We start from the raw sequence: 24,566 nt of genomic DNA, 5'->3' as shown, positions 1-24,566 counted from the left end.
GTGACTGTGTTTAAACATAGCCTAGTATATCAAATTTTTCAACATAATTAATAAAATCTGACCTCTCTTCTCTAGAAAGTTTCTCACTTAAACCAGATATATTCTATACCAAACAACCTAGCACAGAAGTAGAACCGTTCTCCTCATATACATTTGTAGGCCTCGGCCAGAGTCCTATTCTTTTGTCTACAAAAGTTATATAACCGGAACTGAATTTGCCTCAGTATATTGCTTTGATAAACAAAAGAGCAGACATACTTCCTTGTTGACATGTTGGCTGTCACAATTTTACAGAAGGTACGTGACACTGAATTGAGAATTTTTCCCTTGTCTAATCTAACAAATACGTATTATGAAGTAGAATGGGCGTCATTTTGTTCTGTGTTAAGTTTAATGTTATATTTATCGTGCTAATTGTTACATGCTGCAACGTGCAAAATTGAAACGTAACATGATTATTGATCAGTAGGAAGAGTAGATAGTCAGTGATAACGAAATATTGTACAATCTACATAAATGGATACAGGTCATAATGAGAAATTCGTCACTATGCGAGTTTTGTTATTAGGTCACTCTAAATCATTATTTCTACTTGCAATAATCCGGTCAAAGTTTCTTTTCACCAAAAACCAAATTGAAATAAATGGGTGGATCAAGGCTCCATTTCAAATCATATGACTTACATACAACAATTCAATCCAGGTATAAAAGAAAACAGTAATATGTGACGTACGTTCATACACTGGGAGCTTTTGTTCATTGCACCAGACTTTGAATTTGTTTCGGTCCATTGTAAACTAAGGATTTTATATATTTTATAGGATAAGGAACTTCAACTGTATTTTTAATATCATGTAACTAACACTGCACATTTGGACAATTTTATTTGGGAACAGAAAGAGGAAGTAACATTATTATCTAATAAACAAAATTCTAGGAACCTGATTGGTTAGTTAAAATTAGTCACTTTAGATCTAGGACGTTAGTAGTATATGAGACCACCATAGGGACAAGGGAACTGTAATGTTAAAACATGGTAAATCTAAGATAGGGACAAAATGTATAGGGTCAAGGGGACATCTATGTTAAAAGAGGCGGTATCCACTTGGGGAACAATGCGAAACAGGGTGGGCTTGTCTAGGGACAAGGGGAATGGAACAGGGTGGTCTGTCTAGGGTCAAGGGTTTCGTAGGGACAGATACAACATAGAAATACACAGACATATACAGATACACAAACACACTAATACACCAATATGGAAATAGAGTAGAAATCATTTCGAGGCAATGGAATCGCCCTGAGAAGTGAGGTTTTGTTCTTTTTTTTTTCTCCAGTTCTTTGACCAATTTCTCATGTTGTCTATTATTCCTTTCTTCTTCTTCCTTTCATCCTCTGGGATCCAGTCAAGATACCCCATAGCTCAAAACGCTTCATGGTCTTTGATCCAGTTGTTATTTAACTTCACGAGTGCAAATACCACCGACTTTGTAGCATCATTTGTTGGTGATGTATGCATAATCTTGATGAAATATGGACTGGTGCGTGCAGGCAAGGCAGTGGGTGCCGTTTGACCGCGAACCTAGGCTCGAATCTCCGCAGAGTACGAATTCAAAATTCTCTAACCTGTATGATAGTATTAATTGTATTAAATATTATTTCTGCCTACTATTATCAAACATTCTAAAGAATCTATGGATAGCACTTTCCATTCTGTTTGATGCATATGTTCTCTCTCTCTCTCTCTCTCATCGAGAAATGGAAAATCCGTTGATTGAATTGACTATGGAAGATTTGTAATGTAAAACTTGATAGCGACACCAGATTTAGGAAATTCAAGGATGCAAGGGGTGTAAATGTGTCATTACGACTATGATCGACGTTTCAAAACAGATTGAACATTTCGAACATTGTTGAAGGCGACGATACGGTGGACATCAAACCCTTGAATCCAACATAGAGCGTGTTTAGAGGTCGGATCTGTGTCACAACCGTGTTGGACAAAGCAGATAAATTTTAAGGAGAACAAATCATATATATCGGCGTGGTGTTCGTTGTACCCTAGAATATGTGACTCGAGTCAGGAATTTTTCAGCTTGAGTTGGCGACCTAACTAAAACAAAAAGCGAGCAGTATCCTTCTTGGTGTCACACCCGAGAAAAAAGATCAACTAATGGTACCGATGTCAAGGAGTCATCAACCAGGAACGGGTAGAATAGAACAAAGGAGGAAGAACATTTGATAATGTCATTCTCATTTTTTTTTGTGGGAAAAATCGCTCAACGTGCAGAAGAACATCTGATTCAGAAAATTCAATACTTTCAACCCGCTGACTATAAAGGAGACATAATAAAATAGGTGATAATGATACCTGAAGATTTGACCTTGGTTAATTACGAAGAGGTCATGGAATTAGTTCCACCCGATGAATGAGTCTTTCCTAAAAAAAAACAGGGTACCATATAGGTATAAACACTACTTGCAAGGGAGAAACATAATTTGATTAGTGATGCTAATTGAGGAAAATGAGTTCAACATAGAAACAATGTGATGGACTCAAAACTAAATGAAATACGACTGTGATATTGCGACCAGAGTGATATAGTACGATTTTACTCTACCAGTCTATGGATGTATTGCATGCACTCACAAGCCAATCTTGTCAACACAAACTCATCCATGCGTTCGAAGGGAAATTACTCAAATATCTGGGTATACACACATTGCTCGATCAGAATGTGTCGACTTGTGCGAAGGAGACCAAGTACAGCGTTTCAGTTGTGGTATGAAAGTCAAAGAATAACGAGAGTATAAAGATACAGTACAAGATGGTTTCATGGATGTCATTGCTTTCTCTTGGTCATTCTACATTAATATATTTACGGATAGAAGAGGATTCTTATGAACTTTATTTGAAATATTGACGCTGGGTTGTACAATAAAGAAAAGCAAAAACACATATACTGGTTTTGTTTGTCTGTGTGAAATTCTTGTGTTCTTTTGATTGTCTCAGCCGTTTCAAAACCAGTGTACATATTATGGCTGCAAACATGCCCATGATGATGCCATCCAGTTGTCACTTACGTATTTACTGATCAATTTAAAACCCAACACTCCAGATTATTTGAAATTTCGAAGGGACTTGCTTTACGATTTTTGCCAAGAAGGCTTTCCAATGATTTACACGTCATCTTCATTTTATTCGTCTTCCATAGAAACAAAACACCCTATAAAAACACTCTACACCTTTTTCACCTATAGGATTCAACATAACTTCCTTTAATCGCATCCTCCTTCAAAATTAGTTTGTCCATAATATTTCGTGGATCGCGAAATAAATACATTTGCATCTGTTAGAAGCCATTCTCAAAGAAGTGTCAGAAGGAAACCTTTGACAGCATGTCAGTTACTACCAATACTCATTCCTAGCCGATCCAGAATCGATACTGCAATCAAACATGCATTATTTTGAAACTGTGAGGAAGTAGAATATTAGGGGTAATTATTCATTCACTTATACGAAGAAAATCATTATACCGTAGACAAAAGCAAAAATATCAGAAATCCACAAAAATGGCCAAATGCAACAGACAGACGAAAAAGAAGGTAACGAGAACGGCAGTGACTTCAAATCCCAAAGAAGAACACCATAAAAACATCCACTACCCACAAGAAAGAGAGATAGTGTAGCTAGAAAACGCACTTACTCAAGGAAACCCGCATCTGCTTGCGACGCAATGACTTCTTCCGATTCTGATTACGCAGTCTAAAGCTGATTTAACAGTAGTCTTTCCCTATCTGATGTAAAAATGGGAACCCATCTCTAACATTACTTCTGCTTCATTGCCGTCGCCATTTTCTTCTGCTGTCCCTCCGTTGCCGAGGCCGAAATGGTCGCATCCTCTAAGGGAAGTGCAAGATAGAATGGGAATGCTACAAAGTGTTCTGGATTTGTCCAAGCAAGTACTGACCCGATTTAGTGAATGGCCAGTGGTATCGGAGGTCAAGTTAATACGATGTCCCTATAGCCAGCAGAGACGAATTCTACGATACAAGAAATGTTGGACAAGAATCACTTTAGTTCATGTGAACACAATATCTTACTCTAAAAGTTTACGGTCACAGCACCGTTGACGTCTAAATATTCCTTTAAAAGTAAGAAAACAGACCCATTCCTAATCTTTTAGCAAAACATCTGTTTATCTTGTCAATGTTTACCAAAGCCTATATTCCAATGTGAAAACATATTAACCAAGAAGCACCATATAAATACGGTGTGTGAATGCTGTTTGAACGTATTGAAAGGATTGGTTCCGTTGACGAAGACACAGTAACAGCGAGTTGTACATCGTGAAGTTCTTTTCACACATAATGAAAAGAACATTCCAGTCAGCCAAAAGAAAAAAGTGCTCGTTCAACGAAGAGAATTTCTCCCCATGCTAAGAGGTCACTTGGTAACATTCTCTGTTTTCTTGTTCAGATCGGTTACATGGCCTCTGTTTGGAGAAGTGACGATGTGAACATTCTTTCGACTCTGTGGTCTTATACTATGTAACAAAAAAGACAAAACCATTAGATTTAGTCAAATTCAGCAAATACATCAAAAGGTATAGTGAAGTAAATCCAAATAATCCTTAATGTTCCATCACAAGTGCAACTGTATAGAATATTCCAAATGAATTTCAATAGTGTTGAATGAGTTGATCTAGCAATTGTCTTAATGTACCACAATGATGTAATCCAGAATGTCTTTGAATGAGTCCTCAATAATACAAAAGTAGTGTTTTGGATCCAGAAGCAAATGAACACTTTTTAATTTCAGTGCATTAATTAAATAAACGATTCATCTTAAATTATATCTGAACACAACTAAAAGTGATTCAACAGACTAATATTAAACCAAATAATGTATAAGTCTTTCTTATTTACTAATTTTACTTGACATAAGACACAATAACTGAAAATGAAAACAACAGTGCGTGTGGTGTGGAGAACGAACGTGTTCCAAAAATCTATTAAAACGTTCGAGCTTAAGTCATCAACACCGATAATAATAATCCCAGACTTTATGAGAAATAAATGCTGTATCGACTCAGTTTAATAAATCTGAGATTATTTTTCCTCGTCCACAAAGATTTGGATTGCGAATGCAGCGTTTACTGATTTGCTTTGAGCGTGATTTTTCTAGAAACGATGAAAAAAATAGAAACGTGGTTAGTATCTGTCTCCTTCAGCTCAAAAAATATTGTACATCGGTGGCTAAATGATACTATTCTAGGTCACCGGAAGCCAAATATTACTTTCCATTCTGTAAACACGTTCATGTTTAATATGTTTGTGTTTGCGCTTGAAAATGTTGTGCATGAAGAGAAGGGACAGCCCTAATCCTCATTTTCATGTTTTGTGATATTGAGTTAGCCAGCGTTTTTTTTTTTCTCCTTCCGAGATGGTATTGTTTGATTCGTAATGTTTTAAAACAATCTTTAACATGCTCTCTCATTTTCTCTATGTCAGCCATTTTTTGAATTTGTAACAAGGATTGTATTAGATCACGGCCTTGTACTAACGGTTTTTCTTTACATTCGCCCCTCATGTACATAAGACACGTCTTGACATCTATCTTCAATCATAAGAACAGAAAAAAAGAAGCAAAATGACCCAGAGTGGCAGAGTAGTGTCTAGAATATTGAGAGAATCCTTATTGAACTAAAGAGTGGGATTATCTATCTCAAAATAAACGATCTGATCCCGTCTATACTGCAGGAGTTACTTGGAAAAAAAGAAAAAGGCATTGGAAGAGTACAATAAAACCCTAAGGAGCCATAACAACTGCTCATTCAATTGAAGGACGAGCAACACAAATGAATGAGGACTGAGCAAGTAAAGCTAGCCATCCTCCCCTTTATATGACCAACGCTTTCAATCGTTGCGTTGAAGACACATGTAGTCAGCGATATCCTGTCTGCGGAATATTGTCTGGGAGTTGCGGCCACTTAAAAAGAGTATGCCTGAAAGAAAATCTAATCCTTGTTTTATGTAAGTATGTCTTTGTCTCTGGTGTATGGTTTTGCCATTAGTACAATAACATAAACCCCCGCAAGTCTTCATCATTTCATAATAAGATGAAATGCTTTGAAAACAAATTTGGTTTGCATTTTATTTCAGGAATATATCTGGATTTCTAAAAACCCTCCAGAAGGATGTTCAGCTGGTCCTGTTTCCGACGATGACAGTACGTATGTACAAATCTCTCAGGAACCAATCAACGTTAACTTGTTGGGCTCAAACAAATTAAACTTTAGACTAGATGTCTCCGTTTCCTCCTAAAACATTTATATTTTATTATATAATCAAGTTGGTTTCTTCATGGGGTTGGATCATTGAAGAGCAGTAGCAGTATATATGTGAGAGCACAATAACACTTTAGAGCACTTTCTAAAATTTATATTGCTTCTACAATCGTAAATGAAAACCTTCATTTATTTCTTTCCAAAATTTACGTTTCCATGGTATGTTGGGGTATGATGATGTTTAATGAATCTTATCTGGTTTCAATCAACAGTGAGAACACAAAAGAAAAATAGCAAACAATGAATGTTTAGTAGGAATACTAAAATGCTCCGAAGCAACAATTCTTATAATGTTGCAAAACGTTTATTACCATTCCGTGTACTAGAATTTTCCCGATAAACAGCTCTTGTTTAAAAAAAGCAACTGGAACAAAACGAGCACATTTGCACATTTCTATAAGAATCAGAAGCATTTTAGCAAAATGGTAGATTTAAGTACAAATCAAGGAAAAGGAAACTAACAACTAACACATTCGTAAATTTACAGAACGTATCTAACATTGGTTACTAGCCTACGTTCTAATCTCTTGATTAAATATTTGCTAGACGGTAGACTCAGAGAAACGAAAAACCAAAAGAAAACAAACATCTCCACAGGCTTTGGATCTGTTACCAGGCTACGTTAACAATAACATAATCTTTTTGACTGTGCTGTCAAGTATTATAACAGAGTCAGGAGCATAATTTTCACATCTAATATGAGATAAAAAAAAGATAATGTCTCAGTGTCCAATAAAATAAATGAGACCACCGTGTTTCTTCACCGTACTTAAACATTACCGTCTTGCACTGCAAGAAATATACTGACAATAAATGTAGTGTTTAATATACAGAGAATTCAACAACATAATTGGATATAAATATTTTATGAAGTAGCTGTGCAGTGAGAAACAAATGAGGTAATTTTGTCTCTTAATGTATATTTAGAATTATGCGTATGAGTCATCTTGATATGGCAACTTTAAAATAATCTAAACGGTATCTGTTAGACAGTGGGAGATAATATAGCAAATTCAGTGCACGCATATGCATTCGTTTCAAAATGTAGCCTAAATGTGAACAAACCTGAATAATTAATGGTCGCATTGTTAAATTAAACTAAGTTAAAAATATTATGTTGGCTAAATTTCGTTAAAGAGACTGCAGCAAAAAAGTCGAAGTCATTCCTCCATTTCTAAAAATAACGTAATCTGAATTTAATTGAACTAAAATCAAAAGCGATTGCCTTATAAATAAATAATCATGAATTAGATTTATGCCCAGAAACAGTGACGTAAAACACAAGTTGAAATGATGAGAGAGAGAGAGAGAGAGAGAGAGAGAGAGCATAGCTTTAACAATTCTTCAGTCATTTGGCTACGATGTCTGCGCGTGTGACAGTTTATACTGATGTCCAGCACTGGGGGCATCATTGCCGCAGACATGTAGCATCACACTAGACCGATCAGTTCTAAACTAACCTCCTAATGCTGAGCGCCAAGCCAGGTAGCTGTTAGTACCATTTTTATCCGTCTTTGTGGTTCGAATCCGCAACCTCTCTCATTTGAGCGAGACTTGACGTAAGACTTATAAAGAGATGCATTAAAAGTAGGAGAAAGCGGTGAGTGTATGGAATTCTACTACATATCAAAACCATTTGGTATAATGAACTGAGCCGAGTAGTGCACAACTCTGAAATACTGGACCACACACATTTCTATACTTTTCTAGAATACGTATCAATTCCACGATTGCATCATTCACCAAATTGTAACAAACGTCTGAGGTCACAACCTACCTGTCTTTTTTGAAAGCTTGAATTAAAGAAAACAACGTCGCCATATATCACTTTTCAAAGACTAAACGTCTTTCGTAGACTGACGTTTGCAATGAACATATTTTTAGCACAACTTAGTTAACTCTTCTTTTCCCCGCGTGCCACCCCATATATATCCAGTTCAGACCATACAAAGTTAGTAATTACAATATAACTATGTTGTTTAAACAACCAGATAAAAGTATTAAACAAACAGACTAAGATAACCAACACTCAGACCAACATAATCAATACTCAAAGGTAACTAACACTCGAATCACGATAACCAATACTCAAAGATAACCAACACTTAGACCAAGATGACTAACATACATACTCAGATAAGCAACACTCAGACTAAGATAACCAACAATGAGATTAAGATAACCAACAATCAGATCAAGATAACCAATACTCCAATTTAAGCAACACTCGGATCAAGATAACCAATACTCAAAGATAACCAACACTCAGATTAAGATAACCAACACTCAGACCAAGATAATCAATACTCAAAGGTAACTAACACTCGAATCACGATAACCAATACTCAAAGATAACCAACACTTAGACCAAGATGACTAACATACATACTCAGATAAGCAACACTCAGACTAAGATAACCAACAATGAGATTAAGATAACCAACAATCAGATCAAGATAACCAATACTCCAATTTAAGCAACACTCGGATCAAGATAACCAATACTCAAAGATAACCAACACTCAGATTAAGATAACCAACACACTGACTAAGATAACCAACAATCAGACTAAAATAATCAACACTCAGACTAAGATAACCAGGGCTCAGACTAAGATAACCAGCACTCAGACTAAGATAACCAACACACAGACTAAGATAACCAACACTCAGACAAAGATAACCAACACACAGACTAAGATAATCAACAATGAGACAGATATCGAGCACTCAGACTAAGATAACCAACAATGAGACAGATAACCAACCCACAGACTAAGATAACCAACAATGAGACGGATAAATAACACTCAGACTAAGATAACCAACACTCAGACTAAGATAACCAAGACTCATACAAAGATAACCAACACTCAGACTCAGATAGACCACATTCAACGATAATTAACATATAATTAGATCTGGATATTCGAAATGAAGGCTCATTTGTTTATCCATTCCTAAGCGTTACTTATTTAATGCTTCCCTTCTCGTGCAAGTTAACAACATTCTCTAGTAATAATTTGATTAAACAAAATTAGAAATTACAAAAGAAAACAAACATGTCACAGAAACAAAAGACTCCGATAACCAACAATCATACGCAGATAACCAGTTCCCCGAAGTAGTGAAATTATCTAGGTGACTTGTTTTTTTTGAAGTCCGTGATATCATAGTATGTTGTCTTCCACATGTCGCTATATCTTCCAGTAAGTCAAACCATATTAACCAAATAACTGAAACATAACTACCCTCTGTTATTGTTAAAATATTAACACCTTTGCCTGCAATTATAACTGGCATTTAGTGGAAGCAAATTTATGTAATATATTAAATGGTAAAATATAATGATGTAGGAGATTACGAATATTCTTCAACTAATCTTTGTGCCTTAAATATTCTTTATGCTAAAATATTGTATTAATATATATTCGTAGTTAGGAAGCTGATTTAAAAAAAAAAATGTTTTGGGTTAGAATAGCAGACGACAACAAACAATTCTACTGTTTATGGATCTGACTATGTTCCATCACGTTTTGCTCAATATTTCAAACAACGTAAAGGTACGAGTCAGAAAGAGCTATACGTTATTAAAATTAATCAATCGGGGTTTTAATCATTGTATAGTCTAAAACTATAATCTAAGAATATATCTGAAATTTATATTGCATTGTTGGTAAATAATAATAAAAAAGTCTTACACATTAAACACGAATAAAAGGAACTGAACACCAATCTTTAACTACGAATAACATGATGAAGAATACAAAAGTCATGGCCAAGGTCATTAATACAGGGTACTGTATATCCCTATCAAGTAAATGCCCGTCAGTAATACTGTATGTGTGCAGCCAAAGAACAAATCAAAGTCTTCGAAGAAAATCTGTTGTCTTAGAATGATCAATGATTTATTGATGGGCATTTTTAAGTACATCTAGAAGTACAATAATATTGACACGACTAGTTTGAAGACTACCCATTATCAGATCGAAAAAAAAACACGATTTAACAAGAATGTGAATTGTTACCATCTGAAATATACTGATTGAGGAGAAAAAGAATACAAAACGTTTAAGACATCAGTTATTGTGCACGTTGATGAATAAAGAGAGATACGTTATGCTATGTCTTAACTTGAAGGTTATGTTTGTAAGGTTTTAAACTAAAAAAGATAATCGAGCGGAGTTATTTATCCACGATCCACGTTTAAAACTTAAATATCACTGAGAGTCAAGGGCAAGCAATGACTTTAAAACAACATCTAAAGGTTAATGAATAATTTTGTGCTCAGTAAATAGATGGAAAATATTAGTAGTAGAACTAAAGAAATATTTCGAATACCGATATGATGTCTATGGCAGATTCTGTCGGCATTATTTTTGTTTTCCTAATATTAAAAGTCTTGTATATCTTATGATTAGCTTGCTTTCATGTCTTCCTAACTTTCCCCTTCATTGCTTTCTTTATCTCTCTATATCTGTTGTATGTTCTAAGGATCAACTCAAACTCATCGCGACTTGTTCTATTATCTCTCATTGCCTTACTCGAAATATCGCCATTACTGTTCCCTTTACTTGTGCAGAGGTTCCTATCTCCTCGTGTTTTAAAGCGTTCTTCATATACTTTTTCTTGAATGTAGTTAGTCAGTTTAAAAGTATTCAAAGTAATGAACGCAAGCAGTTCGACATTAAACAGATCTGGAAAATAACTTAAGAGAGACACTATTAAATGCATGAATTCAGAACATAAGGAATAAGGACAAGTTACCATTATGTGAAATGATAAAACAAATGTTTCCAAGAGAAATGTGTTATAATTGCCACTATTCATGTAGATATAAGTACGAAAGCGTCAACTTTTCCATAGCAAATTTAGGAAGCAGATTAACAACTAGTAGGGGGCCCCGAGTGGCCGTGTGGTCAAAAGCGCTCTTCGTTACGGATCACTGCCATCTCACCTCTGTCTGCGGCGGTTCGAGTCTAAGATTCAGCCAATGTGGGCATGTGAGAAAGCTTGCCAGTAGCTTCTCGTGGGTCGGTGGTTCTTTCCGGGGTTTTCCGGGTTCTTCCTCCACCATTAATACTGGCCGCCATGTATAGCCTATCGTGCTGAAAAATGGCGGTAAACCCCACAAAAACAACAACAACAACAACTAGTAGCGCAAGATCAAAATGCTGGTTGTTTTGGCTTCGGGTTGGATGAAAATGTAATAGGTGGCACTGAGTCATTTGTAGACAAAGTCAAACAAGGCATGACAAATATTGCCAGCAATCTGCACGAGTTATCTGTTATTTATATTTAATTCTTCATGCAACTACCTGAGGATTCGATATGTGACATTTTCAACGGACAAATCTAAGTTTATACTTACCTGGCCATCTTCAAACATATACCCGTTTCATGCTGGTATCAGTATTTCATTCTTTCGGAACTCGTAGTTGTGTCCCGTGTCCTATATGGAGCAGTATTTGAGTCAGCGGCGGTAAGCTGCTCTGGCTGGATGTCATGGGGCAAATGATATTTTATTTGTGGTTTCCATGGGCCGTCAGTTTAGTGGGTAACTTTTTGTGTCGTACTTGAACCATCTGCTTGCGCACCTGGGCTATGATGAGCAAAACTTTTCTGGTCATTCGTTTCGTATTCGAGCAGCCACAACTGCTTCTGCAGTTGGCACTGAGGACCATTTAATTAAGACTTTAGGACTATGGTCTTAGTCATGTTATACGCGCTACATTAGAGTTCATCCTAACTGACTTCTTTCTGCTCAGGAACAGTTGTGTACATATATTTAGTATCATGTGCTTTGGACACCATTCGTTCCAAATGGATTTTCACATTCCAAACTGGTATCCTCCTGGGGGCTCTCATTTGATATATTTTAATATCAAATTCAATTTGGCATTTTTCCCCAATCGGATACTCATAAGCTATACTTATAACGTGAATGTCATGCCGTTGAATACATTTTTTTTAATACCGTTTTCAATAGGAAAAAATAAGAATATTTTCTTCATGCTGGGATAAGCCTAGCTCTATTCCACGAATCTGGGATCAACCCAGAATACACTCTTATGCGGGGATCAGCATAGCATAGATTTAGTTAAAATGGGATCAGCTTAGAATACATTAGTATGCTTGGATCAGTCTAGCACATAGTCTACTTAAGCTGGGATCAGCCCAAAATACACTTGAATGATGGGATCGGCCTAGCACATATTTTACTTGAGCTGGGATCAGGATAGCACAATATACGGAAGGTGGGATCAGCCCAGATTACACTTTAATGCAGGGATCATACTAGCACCAATTATCTTGAGCTGGAGTCAGCCCAGCATACACTATAATGTTGGGATGAGCCCAGGATAGATTTACTTGAAGATGGGATTAGCCCAGAATAAACTCGAATGCTGGGATCAGCCTAGCACAGATTTTTCTTGAGCTGGGATCAGCCTAGCAATGAATATACTTGAGCTGGGATAAGCACAGAAAATGCGGTTATGCTGGGATCAGCCTAGCGCCGACTGGGAATCATAGTCTTTTACATTCAGATTCCAGCCCATGAGTCGCCCCCACAGAGACAGCCATCTATTTTAGAGTATGTTAATTAAGTATTTATGTTATTTTAGTTATGAGGTTGATGTTGTAGAATATTTGTAATAATAAATAGTGCCTTGTTTGAGAGAGAGAGAGAGAGAATGCATATCGTGTATCCTATATTTCTTATAATGCATGTGTTAAATCTGTCCTCATACAATTCAGTATTGTTGTGCATACATTTTATTTTAAGATAATGAGCTATAATAGATTGCTTAATTGGGTTCTTGTTCTATATAATGAACCTGTTAGTTTGATGTAATTTTCCATTGGGTGATTGAGTCAGGCGTGTTGTGTTGTGACATATGTCCAGTGGAGATATATTGTGAAATGTGTCACGTGGGATGGGTTGGGACATAGAGTCGTAGAAGAGTCGTGAAGGGTATATAACGAGGAGGAAGACAACAATTAATTTTTTCCAAATTACTATATGATATTACTGTTCTTATGTTATGTTCACTCGGCAGATGTATTTAATGATGTGTTTAGATAGAATTTGAGAGGAATTATTTAAATTATTTATTGGAAATGCAATGCCTTCATGTAACTGATTCTACTAAATACTATTTTTGGATTATTGTGAATTCATGCATAGATGTTATGGACAAGTACATTGTGACATATCTAGACTGTTGGCACTGCAGCACATTCAAGAATATTAGTACATCAGCCTATTCAAGACATGGGATTCATTCAGAACGGTATCCTCTTGGACTATAATATATAATTTTTTAGATTATTTGGGATTTAATTCAGAACACTGTAAGTACCTTTTAAGTTTTCTTTATGTAACTTAGAGAATTAAATTATTTGTAAATTTTACAAAACTTTCTGGCTTTGCTTCTTTCTGTTACTTAGTTTAAGACCAAAAGGTTGTAACACATTTTAAAAAAGCTTTAATTTTCTAATGCTTGCATCAAGATCTGTGAAATTTTTTATCGCCTTTTAAGTTCTTAAACAACTCGTGAGCCATGTCAAAATCATTATCAATGTAGTTGCTTTTCAACTTTAGTGAGCTCGAATCAACATCAATTATTTAAATGTTATCTCTTTTCATTTCGTTTGGGATTTCATTATTGCCATACTAGCACATTACCTTCTTTGTATTCACCTTATCGGAATTTTCATGAGTATTTATTTCTTATTCAAATGCAATGTTTGGGTTGCACATTTTGCTATTTATCCTGTTTTCATGAAGTCGAGCGTTAATGTTGTCACTCGTTCTTTTTCTGGTGCACTGTTTTTGTAACATATATCACTTTCTTACATGTCATTACCTTTCAGAAAAGATTTCACGCTCCTTAATACTGCTTTCTATGTTTTGAACTTTAATTATTGATGATAATGGAAAAGATTATTTGTGTTGGTCTTAACTATTCAGCGATTCATCTCCTTTCCAGATAAAAAATATACTTTAATATCGTCTCGCTTTAAGTCTTGCAGTTTGTTTCTAAACAACCGGATCATCTAATATTATTTGCCTGATTTTTGATGTTTCCTTTGAAATATAAGAATGTACCGTTTGAAAATATTGTTATGCATTTTTAAATGTCAACTATTTGACCTACTCTGAATTTAGGAGCTCCAAATGTATCAGTTGCCAAATAACGGAATAAACTGAGTTATAGCTTTGGCATATTTCCTGGCTGCCTCAGGTGAATTCATGCCCATTGAGGTATTGTGGTTTTTATTGAACCCATGCATTAGTCTGGTAAATTGTCACCCAATTGTTTTTAAAGCACGAATTAAATAAATCTAATCTTAAGAGTTTTCCTACACCATTCCACTACCTCTCGTTGCAGACTGTATTATATACCTTTTACGAATTGTATATTTAGTCGAAAAAAACACGTGATTTAATTATTTTTCACACCCTACTGTTTTAACACGATTACCTACGGGAGTCATGATGCTGGTGGTTATACTTCAAAGTCTGTTTGAACTCTGATGCTTAAGGACAATAAAAAGCTTATCTTTCGGGTCCAGGAAACGAGAGTATGTTTGCTATTATTAGAAATGTATTGGTGGTTAGATATGTCTTGTTCTTTAATAAACGTTCGTTTGTCATTTTTTGCAGTGTTTTTTTTTTCCTTCTCCATAGATAATGAAAACTATAACAGTATTTTGGAATCTTGAAAAATGAATACTTGTTGTTATATTAACGTATTTATTCCAAATTATGTATTGGGATGTTTAGTGTAAGTCTGAATAATATTTCATTGCCATTACACGCCGTAGAAGGAAAGATGCACTATATTCAAAAATTTGATAAGTCCTATTCAAAATACATGCACTTACATTTTGACATTTGAAAATCTCTTATCAAGGTTCCCTTTTTACCACTGTATGCATCTTTGCCTAGAAAAGGCAAATTCACAAACGGGATTTTTCGGTAATTTAAAAAAAAATCATTAACTTGTGCTTGTTTCTCTTGCAGTATTTCAGTGGCAGGCAATCATTGTTGGTCCGGTAAGTGTATATCAATTCATTTTCGTTTTCTTAACGTGTTAGTTGTGTCTTCTTCTTTACACTATTGACTTCTTCATTTTCTAGTATAAGATAACACAACCTGGTAAAAAGTACGTACAACACTATTGACTTCTTCATTTTCTAGCGTGATGCTAAACTTCAGTATTCAAGAAAACAACAAAAAGAAAACAACTTTACATGTTACTTATGATAATGTCTTTTATTTCGTCATTATGTATTTGAATTTCAAATTGATGTCTTTTGCAAAATGATTTGTTAAACATTTTTATATGTTTTTCATTTCGATTGGCCACACATAAAATCCTCAAGACAGAAAAAAGTATAACATTAAGATATGCATTCAGTTCACGACATACAGTAAGCAAGTCACCAGAGAACTCTATGATTTTTATATCGAAATACAGCAAAAATATTCCAAATGCCTCTGGCTAAACCCGGTACATAAAATAAATCTATATGTATATTTTGAACTAGTGTTTTGTCATTTACAAGTATATGTGGATTGTCATCCATTTATTGTCACTGACCAGTTGTTATAAATCCAATTAAACAAGCTTCCTCAATGGGAATCTAAATAACATTAGAGACAAAACTAATCACCATTTGCTACATGATTATGATCATCACAGGATCATTGCTCGGGATTATAATCCTAAAATAGTATTATGCTACGTAATACGATATTAATATTACTTAAAGCGATAGGGGCTTAGTCCTCTCTGTTTCCTAGATAAATTAACATGGATAGAAGATGCAAGTCATAAAGTTGTGAAAGGAGGTGTAAATTGCAATGACAGAGAAAATAGTGAAATTCATCAGCTGGTTCATCCCATGCGCACACGGTGTATTTTATCTACTGAAGTGGTGTGTTTCGTTAACGCCCTGATTCTGATGGAAGTTTGTGGTTACTAGTTCTTAAATTTAGCAACGGCAAATAAACATTACTTTCTCGAAGTATTACATACTTCTCCAAGTTTAAATCTCGTTTGAATAATTGGTAAGTCGTAACTTTCGATGTAGCTTATAATCTTTTATTCCATTCTTGTATGCAAAACCTCATTTGAAGATTTGCAACGCTTGCTTCAGAGCCTGAGAGTATGTGCCCATGCTTTGTAGAGCAGATCAATTCTTCCAACTGAAATCAGAATGTTTCTCTGTTCAAACGATATATGCAACAGTTATTATAAATTTCGATTGGACTGCAGAAAAGTAGCTGGTGTGTTCTTTTGTAGGTTTTTAAAAAAATGTTTTTCGAATTTAGCTTGAACACATTTAGTAAGCTGTTTATTTTCGAACCCGCAAATTTTACATCGCAAAATATGCAAAATAAATTGCGTAATCGAAAGTTGCAAATGTAAATCGATTGGAAATCACGCTTTGAATATTCTTCCATATAGAAGATGCATTGCTCTCTTTGCTTGTTAAATGTTTTTCATAGCTTTTAAAATCGAAGTGATAAAAACGGAAAATTAAGCTTAAAATGTGGTTTACGATAACGTTTCCTATCTCGTAATATATATTTTGAATTTGCATTGATGCCTTTTTGCAGAACGATGTCTTAAATATTTTAATGTAACTATTCTTCCGATTGACCAGACATAAAATCCCACAAAAATTACAGTTAAAGCATTAAATACATTAATTCGACATCAAGATAAATATGTCAGTTTGCCACGTACAGAAGAAAACGGTTTACAGACAACTCGGTTTTCAAAAGAATATGAAATTTTAAAACGTTATTTGCCAAATTTAGCTGATTTATTTTTTAAAACAAAAATAATACATTATTGTTGTCTTTTCCTGTTGAAATTTAGTAAATTTTCCTGAAACATTTGTTTCAAAGCTCATTGGTCTTGTTTATTTTTTTTAAAAATCAAGACGATATGAACTAGACTCTTACAGTATATCTAACATCATCTAATGCTATCTTAGTAAAACTCCATAATTCCACAAAGGAAAAAAGTTATAGGCCCACAGCTATTAACCTATGAATTCTGACGTGAAAATCGGATCCCTTCTTTTATCCAAATAAAAAAATTCACAAACTGCCTGCATCATGAAAAGAGTCCAAACCTGGTGAATAGTAAAAATTAATAATAAATTCCAATATGCTGTTTCTTGATAAACGAGAGTTCTCTTGTTACCTTTCTAATCCTTCTTTTTATCTTTCAGCTTGAAAGCCCATATGAACATGGTGTTTTTGAACTTAAGGTCAGCTTTCCTGGAGATTACCCTGTGAAACCACCACAGGTAAAGCATCCAAGACATACAGTCGCAGTAGTCATCATGTTTCTGGAATAATTCCAGATCACTGTGAACGATTGAATGGTGTTTTCCAATTTGATTTCATTCACAAATGTTAAATGAGCCGATATATCCATTTATTTTGTCATTCTAGCACAAAACGATAACTTAATTTTCCAATTTTTATTTACAGTTGAGAGTATGGACGCCAAATATAACGGAAAGATTTGATTCGTTAAGATTATATATCATCGTGGCCCAAGCCTGGAATCAACAAAAGACTATATTCATTCTTAAAAGAACATCCCGTATAATGAAGTTAGATTATTTTTTCTTCACACACTATTCAGTTGAATCAGCATACTCGATGTATTTCCCCTCATAGGTGAAAATAAGCTGCAACTAAATTTATATTACTTTGCATACTTTACCTACAAAGAGGTAGGGGAGGGATATAGGAGTCGTTATGCACAGCTGTGCTATAGCAAATGGTCACACAACGTTTGATGTATTGCCGCGAAACTTCGTAAATATTACAATCATTACCTGTGCTTCCAGATATCACCCTACGCTTTCAATATGCAAAATTCGGAATTTTTTAAACAAAAATTGGAAATTGCAATATTTACCCGACAGAAGTTTTACTATTCTTGTGTGCATACCACTTCTGTCAGCTTAAAGTCATTCTTGGATGTGTCAAAATGTATTCATTAAACAAATATATAATCCGTTATAGACGGGTTTAATGAAAAGAATCTGGAGTCGAAAATAACACAATCGCTACCCACAGTATGTTTCGATACAAGTCTTCACCCCCAAGATCTGATTATGATAAAGTTTTCCCAAAGTGATCTTGCACTATGTCAGCATACTCTAACATATGTACAACATCCAATGTTGTCTTAAAGATATGAGTCTTTCTAACTATGTTTGCTAACCTTCGTCTAAAAGTGACGAATTGCACACACAATTTCGCAAGTTTGGAGTGTACGACAAGAGGACCTTTGGCGCTTTATCCTAAGCAAATTCATTTCAGCTTTCACTGAAATATTGTATAAAGTGTCTTTTTTCTTTTCCATTTTTATCATTATTGGTGAATTGAAAGATTTTACTTGTTGGGACCAGTACTATTTTGAGCTTTACTCTGGTCATTTTTATTTATAGAATAAAAATTGAATAACTGTTTCAATGGCTTCTATATGGCCACTTCCATTGTATAGGTCACATTCATCACACCAGTATATCATCCCAACATCGATAGATCTGGACGGATAGGACTCGATATCCTTAGGGATAAATGGAGACCCGTTTTACATCTTCACAAAGGTAAAATGGACCTATTGGTTAAAGAAATAGCTTCTTCTAGTTAAATGCCATCAAGTTGTATTATCCAGTCATTACACAGTGGATCATATCCACATAGTAACTTACATTTAAATGAAAAATATCACTTTAATTCGCATGAAAAATGCTGTTATTTTAGGTTTTAAGATAAAGATTTATGTAGCAAGGAAGCAGTAAATTACTAGCCTACTAAAATTTTAATTTATTGAAATGACATTATCTGAGTATTTATTGTACATTCTTATATTCAAAAATTAAGTATACACATTTCAAGAAAGCAATAGTTTTAACATAATTTCTGATAGTTACTATGGTAACTTAGACAGAACATTCATTCTTCTTTATTGTCGTTGCAATGCCCATAAGTTTGAAGAATGATTACGACAGTATGTTAACATCGTGCCGAAGAACAACTAAAGTTGGAAAGACATTGTTTCTTGTTTTTGGTTAGAAATTACAATGACATATAGAAAAGTAATAGGACAGACTTGACCAGATCCCATAGACATTGATAAGATCCGTTCTTTACTCTAAGCTCTCCCCCCCCCCCATCCCGTCATTTGCCTAGAAAAACCTTTGTTGATGGAATAAAGTTCATAAAATAGAAGAAATGTGTTTCATTTTAAGCAAATAAGATAACTTCCACATTTTAATTAAAGCCCAAAAAAAAAACAATGTTTTTTTTTATGAAACTATGATTTACTATGTTTTTGCTATATTTTATTCCACTTTGTGTCTGTTTATGTTCACATGCGATGTCCGGTTTTATCGCTTGCGCGGGCAACAGTGGCACGCTCACAGGTCGATAATAATGGAGCTGCCACACACTTTTGATTCGCATGGCTTAAGTATAGGCATACTTGATTGATCGTCGACTCAGCCCACCTGTTATTTAAACTGGAAAATTAACCAAGACCCACATGCAATTTGTTTATATTGGATTTTGTAAGCAATTTATCAGTCCTGTCTCATAGTAGTCTTTGGGAATCTATGATTAGAGTTTGTAGTTGTGTTCAGATATAATTTGAGTGGAATTAGAAAATGCTGATTGGCTTTTTGAATGAAAACATTAATTCCGGATTACTGAGAACTCATTCAAAGACATGAGTACATTCAAGTGAACTGCAATTCATTTGGAACATTAACTATTTCCTGATTTGTATAGGACATTTATTATCGATTTGGGATTTAATTCACAGTACTGTAAGTGTATTTTCAAGTTTCATTTTGTATTATATGGAAATGATATTTTGTTAAATATTACTAAAATGGGTTGTCTTTTTTCTATTACATAGCTTAACGCCATAGAGTCGTAACATAAACTGGGAGCTCGTTCGGGCTTTGAACTTCAGCAAAACATTTAAGAGATATTAAAACATGTCTTCCAAATTTAAATTTACCTTATTTACTTCGTAATTTGTATTATCTATTAAAAGAATTTAATTTTACACATTTGAGCGATCTTTAGTGAAACCAGCAAGCATTCACAATTAAATATAATGTAGTGAACGTTCTTTCAAGTCCTTCCCAGTGAGGGTTCGAGATATAAAAAAGATGAGCTGCTTAAGCTTGCCAGACATTATGATCTTTTTGAAGCCGAAAGCCACTTTAACAAAGCAAGAGATAAATACTCTTGTGATTCAGGATTTGTGGGAAGAAAATTATGAATGATAATGACTTGGATTTGATTAGTAAGTCTGTATCTGGTCTCGATAGGAAATTAAGGAAATTACAGTTTAATTACAAACTGAATTGGAATTAACAAAGCTTTAGCTTCAAAAAGAATTGATGGAACAAATCGAAAATGAAAATGCAAATTTAGGGAGAGGAAAAGAAACAAAAAAATGCACAGAGATGTGTCTGTGCGTGTGTATGTGTGCATGAAAATGATAGGAATGCAAATTCAGAGAGAAAAAGAAGAGAGGCAGCTGCAGAGAGAGATAGAGAGAGAGAGAGACGCAGAGACAGAGAGAAAGAGACAGAGAGAGAGAAAGAGAGACAAAGAGAGAGGTTGCAGAGTGAGGAAAGTAAAGATAATGCAATGCAATATTGATCAAAAGAGTTAGAACTTGCAGGGGGAACACATTCCCCACCCCCATTACACACAAGTTAATGTTTTAATGTTACCAGAAATACTATGTTACTACCCAATTTTAAAGAAAATGAGTAGATAATACTTTTCTCATTTTGAGAAAATGCTAAAAACTTGCAAAGGCCAAGAGAGTATTGGTTTTTATTATTATAAAAGTGTACTTATTGGCAAAGCTCATAAAATCTACATTTTGCTGTCGGTATAAAAAAATTGCTTTTTATTGTGTGGTTAAGGAATATATCTGGAAGGGTTGTGAATATGTACCTCAGGCATATCGGCACAGTTTTAGGAATTTTAGAAATGAAACAGGACAAATCCATATCGACTTTGCAAGAGAAAAAGAGCTTGATTAGTTATGTTCAGGAAGGAAGGTTGATCAAGGTTACGATAACCACAGACAGCTCATGCTAGTTGAAGAGTTAATCATCCACTGTGATGTTATGACCTATCCTAATGAGTAACTGTTGGAAACTTTGGAAAATGCTATTGGCACAGCTGACGGTTATTCTTTGATTCACAAAATTTCATTTGTCAATAAGTCTTCAACTCAGTAGTTTTTCCGTAAAAAGCCATCCCAGTCTTATACGAAACTTTGAAATCTCAATCTGGCACAACTTTTAGGAATCGAGTTTCTGATAGAACTGATCCATGCATCTTCCTACGTGCAAGAAGAACAGGCACGTCATTTTTTTTTTTATTGCTACAGGTTGTACAATAAGCAAAAGAATAATGAGAGTGCTAGTCCAAATGCTTTTATTTCAAAAAGACGTTAGGGCCAAGGTCACAGTCTTGTATTGAAAGCAATACTTTGATTGGTCAAACAAACGCAAGTCCGATTCTGTCTTGGCGAATTATGAACCATTCATGTCGAACGTTTCTGCCTCACTTATTGGTGATTCTGCGAAGCCTATCCCTTTTCAAAAATTAATGGACACGGGGGATCCTCAGAGTTATTTATTTCATGTGTTTCCTAGTTATTTGAATTACTGAATTAATAGATTCCTTCTTCATTGGAGACCGTTCGGGTGGCTTAAGTGGTTAGAGCGTCCGCCTCGGGTGTGGGAGATCACTGGTTCAAACCCCGGCCAAGTCATACCAAAGACTTATAAAAATAGTATTAGCAGCTGCCTCGTTGGGCGCTCAGCATTAAGAAGCTAGTGTTAAGACTGGTCTGCCTGGTGTCAGGATAATGTGACTGGGTGAGAGATGATGTTAGATGTCTGCATCATGATGCCCCAGTTCTACACATCTCATTAAAATGCCACACTGCAGACATCTTAGCGATATGACTGAAAAATTGTTAAAGCTACGTTAAAAATCCTAATCTCTCTCTCTCTCTCTCTCACACACACACACACACACACACACACACACACACACACACACACACGCCTTCTTCACTGGATATAAGAGATCTGAAACATCAACAAAAATCTATGAATTTTTAATATCTTTAATTTCTGGTAATTTCTCAAGAATTAAGGTTAAAAGCTTTTTTAAGGTGAATTCCGAATTAATAAGTGACTTTTGTAAGATTCTATGGCTCATTATTTCCAACATAAATTATTATTATTTTAAAGAACTTTTATCTCAGTCTGTATATTGCAAGCTCCAATTTATCTATTTAATAGGCTTTTATGGTTTCATTGCAAATAATTGATTATTAGGTGACTTTTGTGCCACTCTAGAGTCCGTTACTTTAAATATAGCCCAGTAATCACCAATTTCAACAATGTTAAAAATAACTACTTTCTGAAGCTGAATTATTGGAAGAAACTACCCATATTTAAGCCTGATAAACAATATCTTTTTACTGTTATTTCGTTTTTGTTTCTTTGTTGTTTGTTGTTTATTTTGTTGTTTTACATGGTGAGATAGGTTTTCTTGAAAATTCGAAATGTTGGAAAGTTACCTGTTGCGGAACTAGGGATTTGTGAAAATGTTTAAATGATACTGAACGACTACATTTTGCTTTCTGACAGATTCTGAAATTACCTGGATACTCGGTGGTCACTGTTTCAAGAGGACGAGTGAGAGAGAGTGTGTGTGTGTGTGTGTGTGTGTGTTATCTTGGAATGCATAATATCTTTACATTTATATAAAAATGTGTTGTCTCAAGTAATGTTTGATATTTGTCATGTCATTTTATAGCAATCTAGCTGCATATTTTGTATGAAATAATTTTTTTAAAAATACTGTATCAAAAACACATGTAACTTGTTATAATAACATCTCTTGACAAGACCAAATAATTTCCAAAGAAATTCATTCTATCCTGCCTAATAAACCTTATACGTTTTCCATGCTCTGAACATTGAGACAAGACTGTTTTCGACATTTCTTGCAGTATGTTTTGAAAGGAGCCAGAATCATTTAAAAACCCTCAAAAAAGCAATTACGTTTGGTTTTGTGAAAAGCAGTTTCTTGTCTGTAGGTGGGAAAGTCTTGCACATTTGGAGACAGACACGAAAAGGCTTGATTGTAAAATGCATCCAATTTGAAAGCAATTTTTCATTTAGGAGTTATTGACACACCCAATTACCGAGTAACTTGCAGTTTAATATAAGCAGTGAAAAACGATTTTAACGGCTTTTCTTTGAGCAAATTTCGCAAGAAACTAAAAGTGTTTTGCACACGCATGGTCCTATTTTATTAACAAGAATTTGTCTTAGCTTTTAGTCAATATCTAACCCATGACTTCATATTATGAATAAAAGTCGCAGCAGATTTACGCCGTACATATACGATTTTACGGCATACAATTTATACCCTTAAAAACTTGTGTAACTTTGTTTTTGTAGTGCTACTATCGATAATGTCATTTCTTGCCGATCCTGATCCTAATGATCCATTGGTGCCAGACATTGCTCAACAGTACATATCCGATAGAAAAGAATACGATAGCACGGCAAGAAAATGGACTCGTAAGTATGCGTCTTCGTAACGACACGAGAGCAAATATTCACAAGGACACTGGAATGACGGTGGCAAACTGGTACTAATCATCATGGCAGAGTTGTTTTGAAGAGATGCTACAAAATTGCCTGGGAAAAAGTGAAAGAACACAGACGTTTTTGTGGAATGTGATCTAAAGTTAACAGATTTGTGGGTTTTTTTTGCACTTTTATCTCCTTTGATAGTCATCTTCGTAAGATGAGGTCAAGTTACTTTATACATGTTTTGTAACAATTTACTCGAACCATACATGCTGAAATAAACATATTACATCCATTACATAGATTTACTGTCTTACATTTATGATAGCATAAACGAGTCGACCAAAGAGAGGACGACTGCGTGAGTTCTGGATAACATCTTGTATCTGTAATAAACGTGTCTTGAAATAATAGGCGATGATTTCATTTTCAAGGTGAGGTTCGGAAATACTTGGGGGGTGGGGGGTGGTGGATCTGTAATGAATGCTGACAATTATAGCGTTAGAGTAATTTGTTCTC

The 24,566-nt window shown here is 34.8% G+C and overlaps 1 protein-coding gene across 2 annotated transcripts; it reads left to right on the top strand.

Moving 5' to 3' along the window:
- The first annotated feature begins 229 nt into the window (after positions 1–229).
- LOC149803094 (uncharacterized) lies at positions 230–24,345 on the top strand. 2 transcript variants are annotated; one of them, XM_089952691.1, is made up of 6 exons: positions 230–297; positions 6,163–6,229; positions 15,379–15,410; positions 17,604–17,681; positions 18,896–19,001; positions 23,913–24,345. In XM_089952691.1, the coding sequence occupies exons 1-6, from the start codon at positions 271–273 to the stop codon at positions 24,053–24,055; spliced, it is 453 nt and encodes a 150-aa protein (XP_089808817.1). In that variant the 5' UTR covers positions 230–270; the 3' UTR covers positions 24,056–24,345. The 2 variants fall into 2 exon arrangements, with proteins under 2 accessions (XP_089808817.1, XP_089808818.1); XM_089952692.1 differs by lacking the exon at positions 18,896–19,001.
- Positions 24,346–24,566: the final 221 nt, after the last annotated feature.

Source organism: Sinohyriopsis cumingii, chromosome 3 (assembly GCF_028554795.1).
Source record: "Sinohyriopsis cumingii isolate HCF-2022 chromosome 3, ASM2855479v2, whole genome shotgun sequence".
NCBI lineage: Eukaryota > Metazoa > Mollusca > Bivalvia > Unionida > Unionidae > Sinohyriopsis > Sinohyriopsis cumingii.
Note: the sequence above shows the minus strand (reverse complement) of the source record. Positions and strands in the feature narration are given on the sequence as shown.